General features: G+C 37.3%; 1 protein-coding gene across 1 annotated transcript in view; it reads left to right on the top strand.

The window, feature by feature from the left end:
• Positions 1-23,268, top strand: part of IRS2 (insulin receptor substrate 2) — a 123,882-nt gene that overhangs the window by 10,380 nt on the left and 90,234 nt on the right. Inside the window, exon 3 of the mRNA XM_089485882.1 lies at positions 2,269-2,401. Coding sequence (XP_089342008.1) covers positions 2,269-2,401 — 133 coding nt within the window. The remainder of the gene's footprint in view (positions 1-2,268; positions 2,402-23,268) is intronic.

Below are 23,268 nucleotides of genomic sequence, written 5' to 3'. Positions count from 1 at the left end.
ATGTTAACCCACTGTGTTATTATCAGGTAGTTGTAGATGCCTCTCGGTGCTGAAACAGATACAGGAACAAAGCAAAGGTTCAGATAGCTCCACTGACCTTTGCCATGGCCACATTACCAATTCCCCTTATAATTCTGTATATTCAACCCAATTAGGGGCTCTAGGTTACATAGAGAAGTAGTTTGCTCCATACCACATTCATATGTGATCATAATAGAAAATATTTATCAATGAAGAAAGGCGTGTGCTACGTTGATTGTTGATAAGCCTCCTCCTTGTCTTTTAGAAGAACACTTCCTTCCTCGGCAGATGGCAGCTTCAAGGCCATGCACCTGCCACAACAAGCAAGACACACTAGTAGTCTTCCCCAGCGCTGCTGTTGACAATAGGCTAATGATTGCATGCCATCTGCCCCCCGGCCCCAGTACAAAATAGGCAAAAAGATTTGTTTTCTTCAACTAGGGAATGGCTAATTTTTGCTTTTGCTTCTGGATAGACAATGGCGACAATGGAATTGAGTTTAGAGCACGTCTTAGAATTAAATTTGACTCAACCTAACCTTGGAAAAATGTTGATGTGTTTTATATAACATTTCAATGTTTTTTCTTTTTTCTTCTCTTGACTATATATACTTAAAACCTAAGAAGTATTACCTGTTAATTATAAACACACATTGATTGCATGGGAGGCTTATCTTTCTATTTTTGTAGCATGTGTCAAGGTCTGTTTTTAATCATGTAGCAGATGCAATAGAATATGCAATTTTAACTAAAGCCTAATTTATTTTTTATTTTTTTTTTGGCTTTGGCCAAAGTTCTTGTCAAGGGAATGTGTAGATAGATCTTTGCCTTTAGACTGGAATGTGTGATCTTGTTGAACAGGTTCAAAGGGTTTAACTATCTGAGTCCTTGAGGGCTGAACGCTGCATTACCAATTTCACCCATTGGTCTCAAAGGGTTAACAGCATGTAATCCTCTTGCTATAAAAAACACTGGGTGGATGTGGGGGTCCTGTGTCTTAAAATGTAGTTCTAGCTACTGTAGTTAGCTCACATTCTGCTGACTTTTACGTTGTTGTATGTACTCTATAATCTTACACTCATATATCCAGTTCAAGATTCAGATACGTTAATTATGCAGGATTTGTAGGCTGAATACTGTAACCCAGAAAGGCATCCTTGCTGTAAACCCCTAGCTGGAAAACTATGGTCTAATGATTGCATTATGCATAAAAAAAACACCAGACTACTGCAATTTAGCCAGTTCAAGTGGCTCAATATACCTAGGACTCCTTTGCCTTTGCGATGATACACACATATATAATATATATATATATACGTAAGCATGCTGCCGAACGGATGGTCAATGACCATTCAATCAACGGTGATGACATTGTAGGTCACATCTTAATCTATAGCTCATAGTACGGTTTGTCCTCTAGCAGTGCCAAATATATTTTTGGGATTTCATTGGTATCGTAATAGAACTCAAAGTTCCTTGAAGAAAGCCAAGATGTTCTTGCTAAATAAAAAAAAATTAAAAAAAAAATCACCCAGAGTTTTTGAAGTATTAAGGAGGATTATGTGACGCATTGGATTAAGCATTGTTGAGCGGCTTGTTTTAATGGAAAGGGTCAAAGATGGGGGCTTTAGTGTAATTTCAAACTGGCTGATACCAGTATTAACAGGGAAAGTTTACTGCAATTTACCAGTCCCATTAAAAAAAACAAAAAACTTCTTTGACATATTGTTACTACTTTACTTCCTGTATATTCTTAACGTGGAATGTCACTGTCACATGGAATGCAGGTAGTAAAGACAAATAGGGCATGCTCTTATTAGTTTCGTGCTAGAGATAGGCTTGTGGACTGAGTTCACTAAACACAGAGTTTGCTAGTGAGTTGAACATTTAAACTCATTGACTTCACTATGCATAAAGAAGGGCATAGTCCGTGCATAGTTTGGTGAGAGGTCTAGAAGGTATAAGCATTATGCGGGGTCTCCACCCTTCTCAAAGGAGAAGCTCATTGAGGTTGCCCTTTTGTAATGCTCAGTATAGATGAGTTGAAATGTTCGAATAGCCTGCAAACTTTTTGCGCCATACAATCTGTAGCCATTTACCAGCTTTGCCCTATGGCCAGTTTAGTCCATATGGGGTGGCTTATTTCCAACCACAATAGCGTGTGGGTAACACTAGGTGGTGAGTCACCTTTTCAATAAGATTAGTTCCCAGCTTGTTTCCTTTGCGTGTGAGATTGGTTATTTTACAGGGTCTGTGAAGAGAGCACCAGAGCCAGACTACAGCGTTATGTACTTTGCAGGTTACTACAGGGTATCTTCTACATCCCGTTCTGCACCTGTTCCTTGTGTAAATGAAAAGCTTCCGTTTACATGTCTCATCCGGTATGTTCCGTTTGCACCTAAAGCAAACAAACAGGAACTCTGGATAATGATGTTTACTGGTATAGTTCACGTATTTTAAACGGATCCAAACAGACCTCATGAAGCTAAATATACCCCGTGTTGATTGCACTTTACTGGTATTATATTAACACACCATATAAATCAGTGCAGTAACTGTGGGATGGGGTCTAAAAAAAAATTTTTTTTTATAGGAAATTGGCAGTCCATTAAAAACAAATAATTTCCATTTCGTACAGAATTCTCTGGTGATACTTGATAGTGGGATAGCTGCCAAAAACTGGAATTTCACTTTTATTTTTGCATTCACAAACAGGAACGGATTCAATTCCCAGCGTCCAGTGTTTTAACAGAAAGTTTTCCATAGTTTTACAACTTCTATGTTTGAAACCTAGAAAAGTGTTAGACACGTTTTGCAGCCTTGGACTTTGCACCACACTGTAAGCGGAATATGATGTCATCCTTGTAGAGTAATCCGGGTTTGTCAACCAGCTACTGCTATGATATCACAGAACTATAAATCTCATCCCGACATGATGTTCAAACATTAAATAAAGCTCACAGAAAGCGTTGGTGGCAATGTGCTGTCCAGGTTTGTGAGATGTATTGCCAAGGAGGGATTTACCCGTTCTGTGTAGAACGTCAATCAAGACGTAAGAATTTGGAACGAAACAAAAAGTGAGGAGGGTCCTCCTCAAATGAACTTACGGTCTACAATCTAGGTATATTGAAAAGCACCTTGCTCATAAAAACCCATTCATTAGCCACCTCTATGGTTTTTGGATAACCACGGAAAATGGTTTACTGTTCTCCAGGTGTGTTTGCATTTGGTTGCATTATTATACTCACAGCGCTTGGCTAGGAAATTAAAGTCGGATAGGATAGGAAAGTCAGGCCTGTGCTGTTATATCTTAAAATCTTATTTATTTTGACAGCCATGGAATTTATGACCAAGGCTGTTTTCTATGCTGTTCTGTGTTTTTGAGAGAACAGTGAATGTCAAAGCATTCTTCATGTGCTTGGTTAGCGGAAAAGTGTTAATTAAACGTTACTTTTGTTCTGATTCTTGGGGATAAAGTATGTCTCTGTCTGTGCAGTGGCTCCATAGACAAGACAAATGATTACCACGAATATAGTCAAATCTAATTTCCTTTTTTTTTTTTTCCCCCTTCTAAACTAAATCATTACTAGGAATATTAAAAATGCAACTGTGGATTCTGTGCTTTTTAACAGCTCTTTTTAAAACCAATAGCTTCCTTTTTAAATGTATTTGCCGTTTGTTTTTAAAGGGTGTGAATCTATTGCTGGAGATTAAGTCCACGTTTGCATTATGGCACAGTTCCTGTCCGTGAACCCATCTGCGTATGTAGTCCTCCTTGGCTCGTCTTTGTTTGTGGGAATCTGCCTATGTACACATTGCAAAAGGCCACGGCGTTCGTTCGACTGATGATGCTGAAGACCTTCCCCACGTCATTAGCTGTGCTAATGATGTAAACTTTATATCTGATTGACTCGAGGGCCACCATAGGTGGTAATGTAAATAGACAGCAGGAGGATAAGAAACTCCTTTGGTAAATCCACATTTAGCTAAGAGGAAGCTGGAGTTTCCCTATCTTCATCTTGTGTGACAGATGGATTACAGGGAAAGGCTAGTGTTCAGACCTGAGGGAAACACCTTAACCCGTTCCATGCCCCAAGAGTGTGCAAATGCAAGCAAAACAACGCTGCCATCTGGCAATCAAAATAGTATCCTCTTTAGATTCTGTTAATCGTAGATATTCATTAATCGAGTGAAGCATTTGCGCTTTGTTCCTACTTGTGCAATATAAGTGTGAAACTTTGGCATACTGCAGATAAAGCATTTACCACGAGAGGTTGGTCTTCTCGAGATGCTTGCTTTGACCATACTTTTACTCTGATATTGGAAGGATAATATTGGTTATTTGTAGTAGGCACAGTTCAGCCTCGGTTACTTATAAATCAATATACAGGTTGCTATCCGTGATTCTCAGCCAGCCATTGGCAGCAAGAGTGTGACCGGGAATCATAGGAGTATATATATATATATTTATTTTTTTTATTTTTTTTTACAGCATTGTCTCTTGGAGATTGTATTTGTTTGGGATGTGTAGAAAGGAATACATCAATGTTATTTTTTGCTCAGTAAATATTTTCTCAGTAGAAACCCTTTCTCCCTTTGTATTTTCCCATAGTGCTACATTTTGAACTGTTTTGGGATGTTTTTCTATTAATGCACAGCTGCCTCTCTTCTCTGTCATTGTAAACAAACAAAAGCTTGGAATACTGCCCTACCCGGATTATGCCTTTCAGCATAAGCTGCAAACATGTCATCCTAACCTTCTCGCTGTAAATAGACCAGCATGCTCTGCAGGCTTCTGTGGAGTTGCATGACCCTTAACCCAATGCAGTACAATGTTAATTGTATTCAAAAGGTTATATGTTCTTTTGTCTTTACTTTTCCGCTGGAAGACTAACTATATGTGGTCTCTTGTGTAAGCACCTGGAATAATTAGATGAAACCAGACACATCTAGAAATGTAGAACAAATACTTGTTTAACTGTTGAAGAGTACATCTGTCCTTTTTTTCTTTTTCTCCAAGACTGACCAAAAAGCGTTTCCATTAAAGGGTGTATGGTTCAATGTTGCCTTTAGGAAATAGATCTTAAGGAAAGTATTATCTAATATTGCTTTTTGCTAAGGAGATCTTTTTGTTTCTCTTACAGAATGAATGAGGTGATCAGAAAGAAAGAAAAGAACCCTGGGCCTACATTCTTGACCAGATGCTGCTAAAGTCTCATTCTTCTCGCTCACGCGGTTTGAACGGTTCCTGCTCAGGTATAGACTGTGGTGAACCTGGCAATGAAGAGTCCTACCATGACAGAAACCTGTCTCAGTGCAGTTTGGCATTATTTTTCTACTATTGCGACACGCGACTTGAAACCGGTTTACTCTTTCAAGTCCATAAATAACAAAAGACAATGTCCTTCACCAACCTTAATTTTATTCTACTGTTGGCTGGGAGATTCATGGAGACTTTTATGAAGCAGTAACATCCTGAAAGATTTTCGTCTTAACGTACACTTCGTCCTACCTCAGTGAACAACATGAAGCAAGACAAGATGGTGTTTTATTCTTGAGACATCAGAGGGATAATGAAGACCTCCTGGCATTCAATGGACTGATGTGTGTTTTAATGTAACCGTGCAATCGAGTTACTGGAGATCATCTCCAGCCTTATTAAACCTGAAAAAGGACATTGCTGCTTTGTCGGATGCTAGCTGCAAAGTTTACTAAAAAGATAGTCACCCTAGGGCATCAAATAAAAGTCAGCTCCATTAAAAAGGTCATACGATGGTGTACGTTTTTTTTTATTTTTTAAAAAATTGGACCAAAAAAGGAAAAAAAAAATTGCCACTTTTTTTTTCTCTTGAAAGCTGCATGCACTGCACAGCTAAACAAAGTGCTGCAAGAGCCTCAAAAATGTAACTAGCAGCTTTATAAAACACACATACATATTGCAGACTAAATGTGATGTGCATCACCGACATAACTCAAAATATATGTACACTTTTATCAAGAAAATATTTTGTATTTGTAGACACAGATAATTTTATGTACTTTAAATGTTTTGTATTTTTTTTTTAAAGGTACCTATTTAAAAAAAATAAAATAAAAAAAACCCACAAAATTAGCTGCATAACACTTAACCAAAAATCTCCATTTGTGCGCTGCATAATAGAGTTCCCAGTTTTATTTTAATGTGCCATTACAGTTATGAAATGAACTGGCTGGCCATTGGCATGGATCTTCCTGGCTGAACAAACATGTCATATTTAAAAGATCGTAGTAGACCACGCCAGCAGCTGTAATGTCACAACATATGCTACATTCCTGTTTGAGATGCATTATTTTTAAATGGTAAAAATAATAAGATTATACACTTGTTGTGCTATATGGACTTTTGGTTATGCAGTATTTGAAACAAAGAAAAGGTGAGATTTGAATCATAAGTTTGTTAAAAAAACATGCAGTAGACACCATAATTTTATTTATCGTTCTGTTTTTGTAAATAATAATAATAAAATAAAACACCCATACCTGGGTCTCTTATAATGGGAGAACATCCTGCTTAAAAATGTTCAGATTCTTAGCCTCTGATTAGAGCAGGATAATTAATACACACTTTAGACTTCCATTGTTTTCCCATAACTGTACAATGTCCTTGCGGCTATACAGAGAGCACTTTTATACAAAAGCCAGAGAGGAAAGAATAAACAAAAATAGTTTTGTCCTATGAATAGGTTTGACCTATGAATTTTACAAATGCGTATATCTAATAACAACACCATGTCTTCCTGCTTACACTAATGAAAGTCTTATGAATATGGATTGTATTATCAGACAAAAATGAATGTAAATTCATATTTCTTTTTTTTTTTTTCTTTCTTTTCTATTTATATTTTTGTAGTTGAATATTTGTGTGCAAGGGAACTATTTGCTTCATATAGGCCACTGAAAGTTTGGTCTTGTTAGAAAAACATGCATATTGTAGTAATATATATATAAAATATGATGTAAAGACTTCAGAACTTTGAAATATATTTTTGGCTTAATCTCCAAATGAAGTATAATTAATATTTGCTATGTAAGAACTATGATGGCACTGAACCTTGTTACCTGCTGACTACAATAATTTATACTGAAAATATGAACCTATATATCTGACAAAGTCAAATTCCTGTAACATTATTCCATAGTCATGTTATTAATAGAATTCTATTAAAATCAAAACACTAAAATATAGATCAATGCTGTACATTTTCACATCAGGCATATGCAATATTTACATCTGAAATTTAGTTTACAAAATACAACCAAAATGTACAGGTTTTTTGCAGAAGCATCACAATGTATATTTAAGCTTTGTACATGTTTCCCCGAGATCCCCCAAAATTTAAGATATTTTGCTATTGTAATCTTAACAGTCATGAAACAGTGTTTTCTTTTCTTTACTGGGTACATATTGTTTTAAAATATCAAAATGTTAAATATATTTATTGCTAATGTGGTTATGACAAGAGACTTAACTTATCTTGCAGTGTCTTCCTATGTACATGAGGTGTATATATAACACGGTCAATGTGATGCTGCTGGAGACGGAACATGAATTGAACTAGAATAGTGCATTGTATTTAGTCTTTATTGATCTTGGATGCTGTCTCAATAGCCATATGCAATAAATTATTTATGATAGGAAATGGTGTATCAAGCCTGCTTTCTGTCTAAATCTTGGATAACATAATTTAATTAAAGATTTTTGGTTACGGTGATTAAGATTCTGATTATTTTGGGATAATGTTCCATGTACTATAATCACGCATCTGCTGGCATTTAACACTATGCCACATAGGTAATCACATCAGAGGTTTTTGTTTTTTTTAAATATAAACAGCAGCTGTGATGATCCTGTGTGTAGGTTCACATCAGTTTGTTTAATTTAAGTAATTAATGAAGTGAATTAAATTTCTACTACATGCCCAGATCCAAGAAAAGTAAAAGTAGCACAAGGGATTATTTTTCTAATGGTTTACAGCAAATAAACGTTTTGACGACAGATAAATTAATGTTTATCCTATGGGGCTGAATTTATTAAATCATGATTTAAGATACAAAATGGCATTTTTTTTGTGCTATCAAATACTCTCTCAATGGTAAGCTCAACCCCTCTCAAGGGATAAGGCTGTCATGGTCTCACTTTAGGGTTTATTGAAACTCAGCCCTTCTTGTAGAGCAATAAGCAAGGGATGGTCCTTTTATAATGCTTAGCAAAGCTAGGGAGTTGAAACCACACCTGCAAACTCTCCTGTCCCGATATCAGGCCACGAAGAGTCTCATTGAAGCTCTATTGACTGCTCCAGTAACATGCTCAACATGGAGAAAAATAATGCTGCATGGCGTATTCTACATGGGGACAATCAGAACTTCAATGCTAATATATATGTAAATCATATCACGACGGTATCCAGAGGCAATGTTGTTCTGCTGCCCAAGGCTGGTCTTCTAATAATGTTCTCCAAGACTATATACAATACAGGCCATGCTCCCTTCTGATTCCTGGTTATGTGCAGCGGCCCATCCTGGATAATCCTCTGCTTGAAGTCTTTCAGATGTTACAAAATGTGTACACACGGTACAATAGTGTCTCAACCTTACACTATTACATCAGTGGTATTGTCTTAGTTATGTTAGCCCCCTTGACTGGTATATTTTACATATTATTATTATTTATTGTTTTATATAATGCCATCAATTCCGTAGCACTGTACAATGGGTAGGCAGGACATAACAAGAAGTATGTAACATAACAATATGACGTACAGAAACAACGGGTGAGGAGGGCCCTGCTCAAAGGAGCTTACATATAGATGTGTCACATATTCTGCATCTGATGGACCAAGGACATTGTATGATGTGGCCCTACCAGTATGCAGTATTGCAATGCTATTCTTTTTTCTTCACACTGATCACAGAGTCGACAGATACACATCAAAACTTTACAATTGTGTTAATAAGAAGAAGCCAATTTATGACTAAAAATCACCTTCCAAACAACATGGAACATTCAGATTTAGGAGCCTCTTTTCTATTTGAAGAACGTCTTTGTTTAAACACTCAGGATATGTCACAGAACAAAGTCACAAACCCTGTTTGAATAGGACGATTCAACACTTTTTTGATAAAATCAACATAGGAAATGGCAATGTTCTTCTGGTCAAATCCCTGTTCTATTCTTTCAAAATAGTGTAGTTTGTCATTTGCTCATTGGAGCTAAACATGAGGTTTATGGTTTTTCTTAGCAAATCAAAACAAAATCAAGATTTTTTGAGACTATCAATATGATCATAGTTAATTTTACCTGCTTTTTCTGGCTCCATATGCAAGTATGTATAAGAGTAACACGACCCTTACACCACTGATATAAAGCATAAATATATCAGTTTTCCCAGGTACTTACAAAGTACCATAATTTAAAATGCAGTCTTCTTTGGTGTGGGCTCTACGGTACAGCTTTAACTGATTCAATTGTATAGAACAAAAATACGGGTTCAAAATAATGTATACCAGGTTCCATGAGCCAAGACAGCAAAGGTAATACTGTGTTAAAATGTTAGCCTCGTCTTTTATTCACATCAAGCCCAAACCATGCTTAGTGATAGACGGTGAACAGGATAACGTAACATGATTACCTCCAAGGCACAATGGGCTTTGACTGTTTGACTCTAGCTTATTTAACAGACAAATGACAAACCAATCTGTCCAGATATCTTAAGTATTTAAAGTCTTAAACTACTACAGGTACTGACTACTGCAGGTACACAAATGAATGATTCTCTTCAGAGATAAATACATTTTGCATTGTACTAGACGTGTTGGTCAGTCTCAAGAGCAGCGCACATCTAGTTATTGCAAACTAGTAAATATTTCTTTAAGTGATGTAGACCCACTTGTACAATTGCATGCTATAAATCATTACGTTATCTGTGCATCTTATTAAATCTTCCCCCAAACAGGCACACCTTGAAAATAAAAATGATTAATGTATTATTATATACACTCACTGGGGCTGGTCTGAGTATTTTAGAAACTGCTGATCTACTGGAATTTTCACGCACAACCATCTCTAGGGTTTACAGAGAATGGTTTGAAAAAGAGAAAATATCCAGCGAGCAGCAGATGTGTGGATGCAAATGCCTTAAAAACGTAAACAACATGAAAGCATGGATCCATCCTGCCTCGTATCAACAGTTCAGGCTGGTGGTGGTGTAATGGTGTCGGGGACATTTTCTTGGCACACTTTGGGCCTCTTAGTACCATTTGATGTCCATCCCTTTATGGCCACCGATCTTTTGATGGCTACTTCCAGCAGGATAATGCACCATGTCACAAAGCTCACATCATCTCAAACTGGTTTCTTGAACATGACAATGAGTTCACTGTACTCCAATGGCCTCCACCGTCACCAGATCTCAATCCAATAGAGCACCTTTAGGATGTGGTGGAACTGCGTGATGCCATCATGTCCATATGGACCAAAATTTCTGAGGAATGTTTCCAGCACCTTGTAGAAAGTATGCCATGAAGAATGAAGGCAGTTGAGTCCAACCCGGCACTAGCAAGGTGTATCTAATAAAGTGGCCAGTGAGTGTATATGCTGTGCACATAAGCTATTAAGCATGGCCTTTACAATATAAAATTGTGAAGAAACCTTGCCTTTGTGACTGTAACATAGTATATATGCAAGTCACAAAGGACATCTATTGTAAAAACAAAGTTTGAATTATCAGTGATTTTCCTCTACAACAAAGGATCCTCAGAGTACCATGACTTAAACATAAAAAGGTGGTATGAAACATTACACATGATTTTGTTGTTATTGTTAACATTATTTTCCTTTTCTACCTCCTTACTTTTCAATTAAAAACAACTTCAAAAGAAATAAGGGAGTACATTATATTCAGGCTTTGAATCAAACAGACATAAAATATACATGATCTATTAGCATACATGAAAAGGTTCTTCTTAACCTTCGGTGCTCATTCAATATTCATTTGGTTATGGTATTTTGACATGATTTCTACTTCTGAGAAATAGATGCAAAAGTAATATGTTGACAAAGGAAAATAAGAATCTTGGTGATAATAATTGGTTCAGATGTTTAACCAGCTCTGCAATTATTAAACATAATCTAAGGTATTTTTACCTTATGATAAGTTGGTCTGATCATGTGTCACAGTTCATAGTGTAATGTGTAAAGAGAAGAAGATTTTATATTACATAGTATAAACTATATTTTATTACTCTGTATGGTGCCATATTGTACAATGTATGGGAGAAACTAAAAAATGGTGACCAATACAACTCTACGTTGTGTGGTGCACAGAAGATCTCAGGTGAGTTTTTCATGGGTTTATGCCATTATCCTGAAATAAAGAGATGTCACGTAATAATCTAAACTAATTCACTCTTTGCTATGGAATTACAACCCCACTATGCCCTCCAGAGCTAATAGTCATTAACCTTTGCAAATAAGAGACAACCTAGCCCCCATAATGCAGCGTATAGAGCTAAGTGACATGCAAAGGCATTGTGTAAAGGAGATTACATTATAATGTGCAAAGATCACCTGAGTCATGTGGAGTCAGAAGGGGAGGTGTGTTGAAATTCTAGAACCATAATTAACCTTTTCCAGAAATCATATTTAATTGTTAATTACTCTTTATCCTCCTGAGAGTCAAAATTGAGATATAATACATTCCACAAGCTATAAAAACAGAGAGACTTCTCTGCATGTGGGGGTAATTAACTACCTTATGCCTGCAAAACCTAGTATGTTGCACCTTAATGATTCACACCGAAGAGCTTTTTTGTTTTTGCTCTCAAACAAATACCTGATATAAAGGCATTCAGAATATGCACAGAAAATAAAAATGACTATGCCCCATCTTGGAAAAACACTTATAGATGTCTGTGCCCTCCTACCAGGCCCGGACTGGCCATCGGGCACACCGGGCATTTGCCCGGTGGGCCGGGCCGGAGCAGGGCCGCGGCCGGGCCAGCCAGGGCCGAATTGACTTAGGGGCTAATGCAGCTCCAGGCCCCTACCTTAAAATAGGCCCAGTCAGGACCGGACTGACTGGGCCTATGCGGTCGTCCTTAACGCAGGGCAAAAGGGGCACCTGCCCCTTAAGCCTGCAGCAACTACGACCGGGCCCGCTACTTACCGGCAGACGCGCGCGAGCAGCATCCCTTCCACGGCCAGGGGGGACGCAGGAATCCAACAGAGCCATGTGACGTACGTGACGTACGTGACGTACGTCACATGACCCTGCTGTGCGTCTGCTTCCCCTGTGCAGATCCGCGGAAGTCTGCGAGCGGCGCGTGCATCATCGGTTCAGGTAAGGGGGTGAGGGAGGCTGTATGGTGTATGTGAGATTGAATTAAAGAGTGAATTAATGAGTATCTATGAAGGAGTGAGTGAATGAATGTTTGTGAATGAGTATATGTAAATCAGTATCTGAATGAGGGCATTAATGAGTATCTGAATGAGGGAATTAATGAGTATCTGAATGAGGGAATTAATGTCAAGCTCAAACGGCCCTGTTTGGCCGAAACGTTGCTATTTTTGTTATGCTTTCTGTTTTTGTTTTGCCCTTTTTCCTGCTAGCTCCCAGCTTCCTGGGAGTTGAGTGCTGAAACATTTCTTCTTTCTTTAACTGTCCTGGTGTGTGTGTGTGTTTGGATGTCGGTGTGGCAGAGCCTGTCCTGGTGTGTGTGTTTGGATGTCGGTGTGGCAGAGCCTGTTCTGGTATGTGTTTGGGTGTCGGTGTGGCAGAGCCTGTCCTGGTGTGTGTGTCTGGGCATCGGTGTGGGAAAAACCTGTCCTGGTGTGTGTGTTTGGTTATCTGTTTCCTTAATCTACAGTGGGAACTATTTCATTTTAACTAATCCAGAGATAAAATGCCCTCCTGAATTTGTAGTGACTTCAGGGGACAAAACATTCAAGGCCCTGAAATCACCCTGAAATAGTGGAAAAGATAAGGTATTGTGTTATTTACTCAACATGGGAAGCTTCAGGCTTCCCATGTTGAATGACCAAGTATTATGTATATGTATGTACATATATGTTTTTTCATAAAAATGGGCTGCTCAGTCTGAAATGCCCGGGCCTATTTTTTGTCCCAGTCCGGGCCTGCCTCCTACTATGTATATTTTAAATTTCATAAACATCAAAACTGACTTGTCTTCAAGTATTGGCATGTTGTCTTCAAGTATTGGCATGTTAGTGCATTTATTAAATGCTTAATATTATTGAGCATTGGAACTATTACTCATACTGATACCTGACACTTCTTTAACCCAACCTCCTCTTAGTTCCTTATGACATGAGGATGCTCAGGGACATCTGTTGAATGCCCTACAACGGAAATTCATGATATGTTCCTCTCCTAAATTACTGAACAATAGTTGGTTTTAAGGTGGTAGTAAACTCGTGGCTTGAGACTAAACTAAATCCAAAAATGCAGTTATAGATTCTAGACTGGGACTGTTAAAAAGCTACATTGAAGCCAATGTCTAAGAGATGTGATGAGATGTGCAGAGTATAAGCGCTGCTTAAATGGATAGATTTTTACATACACATTCCAGATCCACAAGACACGTCTAGAAACCTCTACACAACAGAAAGATAAAAAAGACACTTCAGCCATTATGTACACTTTAATGCCTATGATAGCTGAGTGTCCCTTTTAAATTAACATGTGTATCCCCTGGCATGGACGAATTCAGCTGAACCTCACCCACAGCTCCCTGGCTTGCGGGGGAATAAGTACACTAAAGACTAATTAGTATTATTAGGAGTAATTAAAAGACAGAAGGTGTCCGTTATCATATTGCTAGACTAGTATTGTGTAGAACTGCGTCATGCGCCACAATATAACAATACATACCTATAGTATACTACAAGATTATCAAAGTGCAAAAGACATGTTTAAAATGCACAACCATTTGGATCTTAAAACAGCTGCTGGCTCTTTATAAATAAAATATAAAAAAACATGCTTAGGATTCTGTATTTTTTTCCCATCAAAACTGAGGTACAATTGCTTAAATTTCTTGTTAAGAAGTTGGGGTTAAACAGGTTCCCAGGAGGAGCCACAATAGATGACTGGATCCCAAATCTCCATCCTCTGAGGTTGCATTACCTGATGAAGATTCACCTCAGTTTTTTTTCCAGGGAGGTAAAGAAGGGGGTTACCTTCCTGGTCAAAGGCCTGAGGTGGATCTTCTTGGCCTTTATCCAAAGAGGCGAACCACTGAGGTATTCAAGGGGAGGTATTCATTCAGTTTTCCAGCTAAAAGCTAGGGCAAGTAACAAAAGAAAATGGTGCAGCAGAAGGGTCCAAGTGTCTAGTGTACCCCACTGGCATATGATGGCAATGGAGCATGGACAGTGGAAGCTGGAGTTCTCAGGGTGCTCAGGTTTCAAGCTGCCTCAACCTTTAGGCCAGAGGATCAAGCTTTCTCCCTGTCACAGGTACAAACACCTGAATAGCCCAGGAATCCAAAGGAGTTTTCTATGAACACAAAGTCAAGTTGTGAAGTAAGTGCATCTACAACTTATGCGCTCAATACTACCAGGACTCTGTAAGCTGATCCGCTACAGTGGATCTCTTTAGCTTATATCTCTTTAGCTGCCTTTATCTGTGATGTCACCGTAAAGGTAGAGTGTTGTTAGAAGCTTCAAGCACCCCATTTAACACTTTCAAGGGACCTTGAGAGTTTAACTGAAGGTGTGTGTAATACGTTTTCACTTAAGCTCCCAGTCACGGGAGTGGCGTTTAGCCTCGTCCAATCCTCAGCATTTTTCTCTTCCATACCTATATAAATTTAAGGAGTTTTGGGCCATTCCCACCCACTTACTTGGTTAGCCCACCAACTTATGTCAATATTTCTGCCTGAAGAACAAAGGCTATGGGTAGCCAGAGCCTGGAAGATCCCAGATATGCTCATGATGTTTTCAAGGTTGTTTAGAACATTCATTTGCTAATATAAAGCCACAGAATACAAACACAATACAAAACATGGAAAATACACATAAAAGGGCACTTTGCCATTAGTACGTGTACTATATATAAACAATTTGTCAGGGCTTGATTGACATTTGCCTACTGAAGCCACATCTAATGAGACCTCTCAGAGTGACAGTTTTCAAATGTGGTCATCCTAATGGCAGGTTGGTTGAAAATAATTATTAGAAATCTTTAAAAACTGAGGAACATATTTAAACATTTTAACATATCTTTTGCTTTTGTGATAACCAATATTTGAAAAGACAGTCATCAATGCCCCACAAGTATCAAAATATTAACTAAACACTATTATTTGGACTGAGAGTAAAATAAGGAAAATCATTTGGAAAAAAAAATATGTAAACATTTTGCATCCTTTAGGACCCACAGGCTAAATCAGTCTGACTCCTTAAGACAATAAAGGGCAAAGGACAAAAAAACAATAGTGCTTGAGGGCAAAGTAACCAAGGAAGTGTGCCTTTATATTGATATCAGTGGGTCCTTTAATCTTTGCTGCTCAGTGTCCTCAGCTTTACAATAAAGCCCTTTACGCAACACAAAGAAGAGAGACGGAGCATGCTGATTCTAGCAGATGCTCCTTAATGAATTATTTGTGTGTCTTTAAAAAATATGTTTTGTCTTTTCATTGGTCTCATATATTTCTATATATTGTTGCACTAGCCACACATGTACATACCATATCACTGCTAGAGATCAAAGCTAGAGGCAGATGAGTAATACTAATTGGCTTCCATTGTGGATTTTATTAAAAGTTAAATTGCATTTCTCCTTTTTTCCCAGAAAGCCAATCTAAGAAATCAAATAGCTTCAAATTAAAATTGAAAAATCATGCCACTGGCCCTGTATGCTTAAATAGAAGCGATAATTTTGCAGCATGCTGACTGCTTTGCACCCCCTGTGATCCTGTGTCCTATGCTTGGGGGGAGGACTGTTGAGATATGTTCTGACATCATGCACTGTTAAATGTCACATACTTCTGATTTTGCCCTTGAGGCTCCAGCAATCTCAGCTGATTACAGTGCCTCCCAAAGCTAGAATAGGAAGAAACATTGGTAGGGGTGCCTACTAGGGTGACCACATCAGCCATGTTTTTCAGGACACATATAATTTTTACATATTGCATGTTTAGGCATGTGTGAAAACATCCTGTAAAGTATGAATGCTTTCAAAAATAGACATTAATAGTTTATTTTTATCATTTAACAAAATGCAAAGTGAGTGCACAAAAGAGAAATCTAAAACAAATCAATATTTGGTATAACCGTTGATCCTCCAATCAGGGCAGAGGACGTCACCAAAGCACCACGATTTTGCAAAAGTTCACCTCAGCATGTTCACTCCAGGTTATGACCGATCCTCAAATTGAGTAAGAGAACGTTACCGAAAGCACCGCCATTTTGCACTAAGGTGAACATTCACCAAAGTGGCTGCATCAGTGATGTCCTCCCCCCTAATTGGAGGATAAGGCGAGAGGAGGTCACCGAAAGTTTGCACCATGTTACTTCCACGGAGATGCAGACAAAGATAGAAGAGAAAAAATAAATGAAAGAAGATGAAAGAGAGAAGATGATGAACAACAAGAAGATACGGAAATAATACACATACATACTCTGCTCTCATGAATATCAAACAATTGCCAAGATAACAGCTCGTGAGGTTGGAGAATACACGGCACGGGATCTGAGATCATTCCTCCATAAAAAATCTTTCCAGATCCTTCAAATTCCGAGGTCATCTGTGGTGGACTATTTAGTTCATCCCACAGGTTTTCTATAGGGTACAAGTCAGGGGACTTGGATAGCTATGGTAGGACCTTGATTTTGTGGTCAGTAAACCAATTTGGGTTGATTTTGATTAATGTTTTGGATCATTGCCCTGCTGGAAGATCACGGCCCATTTTTAGCTTTCTGGCGGAGGCAGTCAGGTGTTCATTAAATATCAGTTGATATTTGATAGAGCCTACGATGCTATGTATCCTAACAAAGTGTCCAGGTGCTCCGGCAGAAAAACATTAAAGGCCCACTACCATATTTAACCGTGGACATTAGGTACTTTTACATATGGCTACTTCTCTGTGTGCGACAGACCCACCTCTGGTGTTTATTGCCAAAAAGCTATGTTTTGGTTTCATCTGACCATAGAACCATTTCATATTTGAAGTTCCAGTAGTGTCTGGCCAACTGAACAGGGTTGAGTTTGTTGTCGAATAAGAGAGGAGAGGCTTTTTTTCTTGAAACCCTTTCAAACAACTTGTGGTGATGTAGGTTTCGTCGGATTGTAGTTATGGAGACTTCTTGACTCCAAGACACTGGACTTCTGCAATTCTCAAACTGTGATCCTTGAAGATTTTTGGACCACTTGAACCATCCCGTTCACAGTGTGTTAAGACAATATAGACACACTCTTCCAGGTTCAATTGATTGAAACTTCTTAATTATTGCCCTGACAGTAGAAATGGGCATTTGTAATGCTTTTGCTATTTTCTTATATCCACTTCCCATTTTGTGAAGCTCAACAACCTTTTGCCGCACATCACAACTATATTCCTTGGACTTACCTATTGTGATGAATGACTAATGGAATTTGGCCTATGTGTTACCTTATATGTATTCCCCTGTGAAACAGCAAGTCATGGTTGAATAATTTCCTGTTCCTACCCACCCAGGTGTACTAAAAATGTAAATTATCCCTGGAAATATACTTCAACTATATGTTTCTCATATGAATTCCTACGGATGCCAATAATTGTGCCACACATATATGATTGATAAACCTGTCTTGTTTTTGCAATTTTTTCATTGAGAGCCGAATCATTTTTCACAGCATTCTTTGCACATATCTACCAAGGGTGCCAATATTAGTGGGGATACTGTATATATTTATGATCTCTGTATTTAGTAGGTACACAAAAAATTAGCAAGGAGTATCCGTAACCATGGTATAATACATGCAGTCCTGGTAATAAGGCATGAGAGGAACAGCTGTTATGGACATAACTTTGAAGGAACATTATAGACAGACATGATGTATGGCATATTTAAAAAAAAAAAAAAGTATAAAATGTGTGTATTTTAGAATGTTATTTTATTTGAGCATGGCCCTCCTTACATTTTATTTCTGTAAGTGAAAATTAATATGTTATGCACTACTTGTGAAGTGTTGTTTACCTATTGTACAGTGCTGCGGAGTATTTTGGGGCATTATAAATAAATTATGAATAATAATAATAATAAGAAGAATAAAAATAAAAGGAGGGTCATTGACAAGGGTGATAAGAGACCATGTATCACAAACAAAAAAAAATGTCCACAAAGAGATCAAACATTTTGGATCCCATAGCTGGTCCAAAGCAGAAATATAAATGTATAAGGCACTCTGGTGCTCTAGTGGTCAACAGCAGATGGCTATCTTAAGAGGTTAAAGGTTAAGAAAATGGATAGACGCTGATCAATGAATTCATCAATTATCCATAATTAATTATAGCCAGATGGCTTACTTTTAGTCAGAAGTTACGCAATCCAATATATTGCTAGATTCCGGTTCAGAATGGATGACTTATGAATTTATGAACTTATTTTACATTATTTTATTCAGGGTAGTGCCTTCTTTTAAAACCATAGAAATACATAAAACATAATCATTACTATTGAAAAATAGATTAAAAAACTATACTAAATTGGAAAGAAAATCAAATCTGTAAGTGTTACAAAATGTTCTTTCACAAAAAATGTTTTTCCAACTTCAAAAGTTTATTTCACATTAGGCTCAGATATTCAACTTTTAGTATTGATAAGAGACACCTTTTTAGCCATTTTTTAAAATGTTGTTTTTGCATACGTTTCCTTTTCTGTACTTAATTTCCACTGATGCATACAGACAAGAACTGTAAAACGCAATGCATTTTAACAGGGGGCACAATGTTCGGTTTTGTTCAATTTTAACCCTCTTAAGTAATATTGTTGGCTTTGTAATGCTAGTCATGAGGGTAGCATTTTGCTACTGTGAGCAATAACAGCGCCTGTGGTGCTTACAGAATACAGAGTTCATAGCTTTAGAAAGGCTGAGCCCCAATTTAAAATAATGCTGAGAATCCACTCAATATTTATCAGTGAATTTTATCGAATGTGTTTAAAAAGAATCTATAAATCAGCAAATTTGTGGTTGTCCTTTAGCCAACCAGAAAACAAATTAAATTTAACATTAAAATCTACCAATTTCCAATGGCCTACCATTTTTTTTCCCTTTCGTTTGTGTTTTAATCCATTGTGACTAGTGAAATATGATGCTAAACATACTGGAATAAACTACAGTCTTACTGGTGCTGGACTACTTATGTCATGTGTTCCAAGTGCAAGTGGTGGGTCAGTTGAAATCCCTAATCTCTCAAGAGTTTGGGTGATATTGTAAAACAAAAAAAACACACACATCTATACATAGTAGTTAGAAGAATACAAACACTGTCAAAACTTTTGTTGGTCTTATATGTGTCATTTGGCATTGTACTCTCTTTGCCTTCTCTGTATTGCTTTGGTTCCATGTGCTAGTTGACATCACATTTTTTTGTGTGCGTGTATATATATATATATATATATATATATAATGTAGAATGCATGCAATAATATTGTTTATTTTGCATTTAATACAGTGAAGGAATTTAAACCTGAAGACCATAAGACCTGAATCTAAGATCACACCGATAACTGGTCATGGTTCGAGTCTCAGGGAAAATGGGCAGACTAGATGGGACAAATGGTTATTATCTGCAAATTCCATGTTTCTATGTTTGGACACAATGTTTATGTTGCTAGCACCCTGAATAATGTTTGTTCTTGCTTGGATGTTTCAGAATTTTTAGTATGTGTGAATACTTCATACGTGTGTAATATTTTTCCATTACATCTTAGTTTTATGGCACCAACCTGCTCAAAACCAAGAGCAACAGTCCACTTAATACCATGGAGATAAAAGTAGCCAGGTCACACAAACTTTGCAAAAATATATTGCACATACCTAAATCATGTGACTTTTTCTTTTTCTTCTTTCCACTATGGGTCTTTAATTGTGTGAACATTAAATGTGTTAGCATTTAACCTGTTTGCAACGGGATTTCCATTGGTGCTTGTTTAATAATAAGTTGTGTTAGGTGCTTATTTTTCTAGCCTCATGGGATTGTCAAAGCCATCCGCAGAGCAGCCATTTTGAGACTCATAGGCCTGTTTTGCCACTAACGGTATTGTACGAGGTCCGCCTACACAACCTCCATCATCTGTAGATCCTCAAAACGTTCTACTGTATCTTGCAGGTTTTTAGGGAAAAACAATCAATTTTTAGCATGTACTATATAGTCTTAACTATCATAAAAATCATTATTTCAGAAATCATTCACATGTAGGTTTGCATTTCCCACTAAGCGAGCAAAATAAATATAATAAAACATGAAATAGTGGACTTTTAACTCCATTATAGAACAGAATCTAAAATGTAAACCATGATATGAAATGCAGATATATAGCTGTTTGTGTCACGCTGTTTCCCCAGACAGTTTCTGATGTAGAGTTCAAACAGCTAGTATGCTAGTGGAGATAATTATTCCCAGCTGACCCTGCATGCAACCTCATTTCACCTGCCTTTGTCTGTATTTGTTTACTCAGCTCTCATTAGTGGTAACACTGTTGTTCTTTTTCCCCTTCTGCTGCTCGGCGGAATTTGTGCACTAAGGGGTTTCAGCTGAGAACAGGGCTGCACACAATGTCCCATTGACTTCCACCTGACTGCCACTGGTAATCCGGCCTCAACAAACAATTAAGCGTGCTGCTGGAGCCAGGTGTCACCGTGTGTGTTTTTGAAATAATAATGATAAAAAGTGCACATGGATATTGTTAAAGTCACATTGTGTAAAGAGACATTACGTGTCTCTATAAACTGGAAAACAAAGCGCTCATTTATATTATATCAATAACGGCTGAGTTTCACTATTTAAAATGTTCAGCAATAGTCACCATCCTTGAACAACTGATGTTTAACATTGGTCCCAATTAAGGTTGCCATATCAGCCAGTTTTCTAGTTGATATATATGCATTTCACATATGCCCAGTGCAATCTCTGCAATTAGTTATATATACCCTAAATACTGTACGGCACCCCTTTAAATGCACTGATCAGCAGTAAAGGGTATATGTATGACTTGGGAAAAAAATCAGTGTCAAAAGTTATTCCTATATATTGTGATCAAACAATTTGTAGGCACCTGAACTGACTATTTTTAGAATGAAATTCTTAGTAAATATGTAAATGTAATATGTGTAGGAGCCTAATGTTTTACATTCTGAGTGTCTGTAGAAGTACATACCCTTTTGCTCATGATTGGTAGGGTGGGAATAATGACTAATGTTTCATAACACTTTCCGTGCAATAAGTACAGTTTGCCTTTAAATCCAAGGTCAATGCACCTACTATTGGTTTCCGTTTAGAAGACGCTATCATGACTTTTCCTTGTCTCTCTTTACTTGCCTGGTTTGGTTTATTCCTGTTTCCAGAGGCCAGAACTGGTGGCAATTAAGTAGAATTCTTTCAAATGAACACCAAATACGAAGCAGGCCAAATGCTGTAGACATTTTTTGACTTTTGTATCTAAGGTATTAGTGACGCATATGCAAAAATGTTAGTGTGTGCACCCAATGTAAATGTAGCCTAGAACGCATTACCAAAAGTATCATTTATTTCCATAAAAGTCACACAGGAAAGTACTACACGATCTTGATTTATTCAGGGATCTCTATAGGGTAGCTTTCACAATTTGGATAGTGCAATCCCATACAATCCTATGTTACACCATGGGGTCTCAATAACATTTTTGCCTCCTTGATGATGTTATGACCTTAATAAAATGTCACCAAGCTATGCAGTAGGGCTTGCGCCTATTGTTGCAATTAGGCTAGACGCTGGTTTTTATTGATATCATCACTTTCCACTGTAATCCTACCATTCCCTATAAATATGTAGCATAACAATTTTGCTACATATTTTGTTTAAAATAATAAAAATATTTTTTGTGTTTATTTACTATTTAAAGAAGCATTAAACCTTAACTTAAAGTCAGTAATCTGGAAAAGACAGAATAGCTTGTGTCACACCATCTTTACACGTGTACATTATCCTATTTTACACCATTAAATGGTTGATGATTACCTAGATTTTTAAAATTTGACTAAAATAGGAATACAACATATTTAGGATGTATAATGGAAAAAACACAGCTTTCCAGTGTAGATAGGAGAGGTGGATTGACTTGTCCTCGGAAATAACTATTGTTATTGCAGAAGTCAGAACTGCTTGGAGCCCAAAAATCAATAACAATTTACAAAGAAAAACCACAAAACTCTAGGGGGCAAACTTTTAATTTAAAGTCACAAATAGTGTTTTAGGTTTTCTTTGTTAGATGATAAGGGAGCTTAAGACATTTTGTGCTTCATGTAACGGGCGAAAAGGTGAAATTAACAATTAAGCAGACTGCAGGCTTGGTTGGAAATATAATAAGTGCTAGACTGGTACTTCATGCGTCTGGATTGGCGTTTATATATGAACAGCTGGTTTGAAACACCAGATGTCAAGCAACATGTCAAATTTCTTTCATAGATTATAGGGTACACCAAACAGTTTTAATTAATTTTCGAGAGTCAGTTTTTAAATGAAAGTGCAGAAAGATTTACTTTGTGTTAAAAATGTGTCCATTATGATGTAAATTATATTATTTTGTTACTAGGTGGAGGTTATGCAATACAAAGGAAAAAATTGCACTGGTTCTATTTTCCCAAGCCCGCGAGAATAATGTTTGTCCTATTTACCAATTATTTAAAATAATATGTACACCCCTAGAGACAACCATAAATAAGCTGTATGAGGACATTTTGTTCGTAATCTTAGTTCTCGTTTGCGTCTCTGTTATGATAACATTTGTATTTACAAATTTCATCATGTTTCATCATCTGATTCAGGGAAGTGCAGTCTCCTGTTCATAAGCAAAACAACTATTCTTGTCCCTCCTGGCTCAGTACATACACATCATCACAACATAGTAGTAAGCAACTGATCTGGGAAACTGCATCCCAGGGGACCACGCGTACAGCCATTGTAAAAGCAAGTTCAGTTGCAAGCAAAATACAGCACAAGCAATGTA

This window comes from Sceloporus occidentalis, unplaced genomic scaffold (genome assembly GCF_023333645.1).
Source record: "Sceloporus occidentalis isolate IW3139 unplaced genomic scaffold, rSceOcc1.0.p SCAF_27, whole genome shotgun sequence".
NCBI classification, from domain to species: domain Eukaryota; kingdom Metazoa; phylum Chordata; class Lepidosauria; order Squamata; family Phrynosomatidae; genus Sceloporus; species Sceloporus occidentalis.
This window is presented reverse-complemented; position numbering and strand designations above follow the sequence as displayed.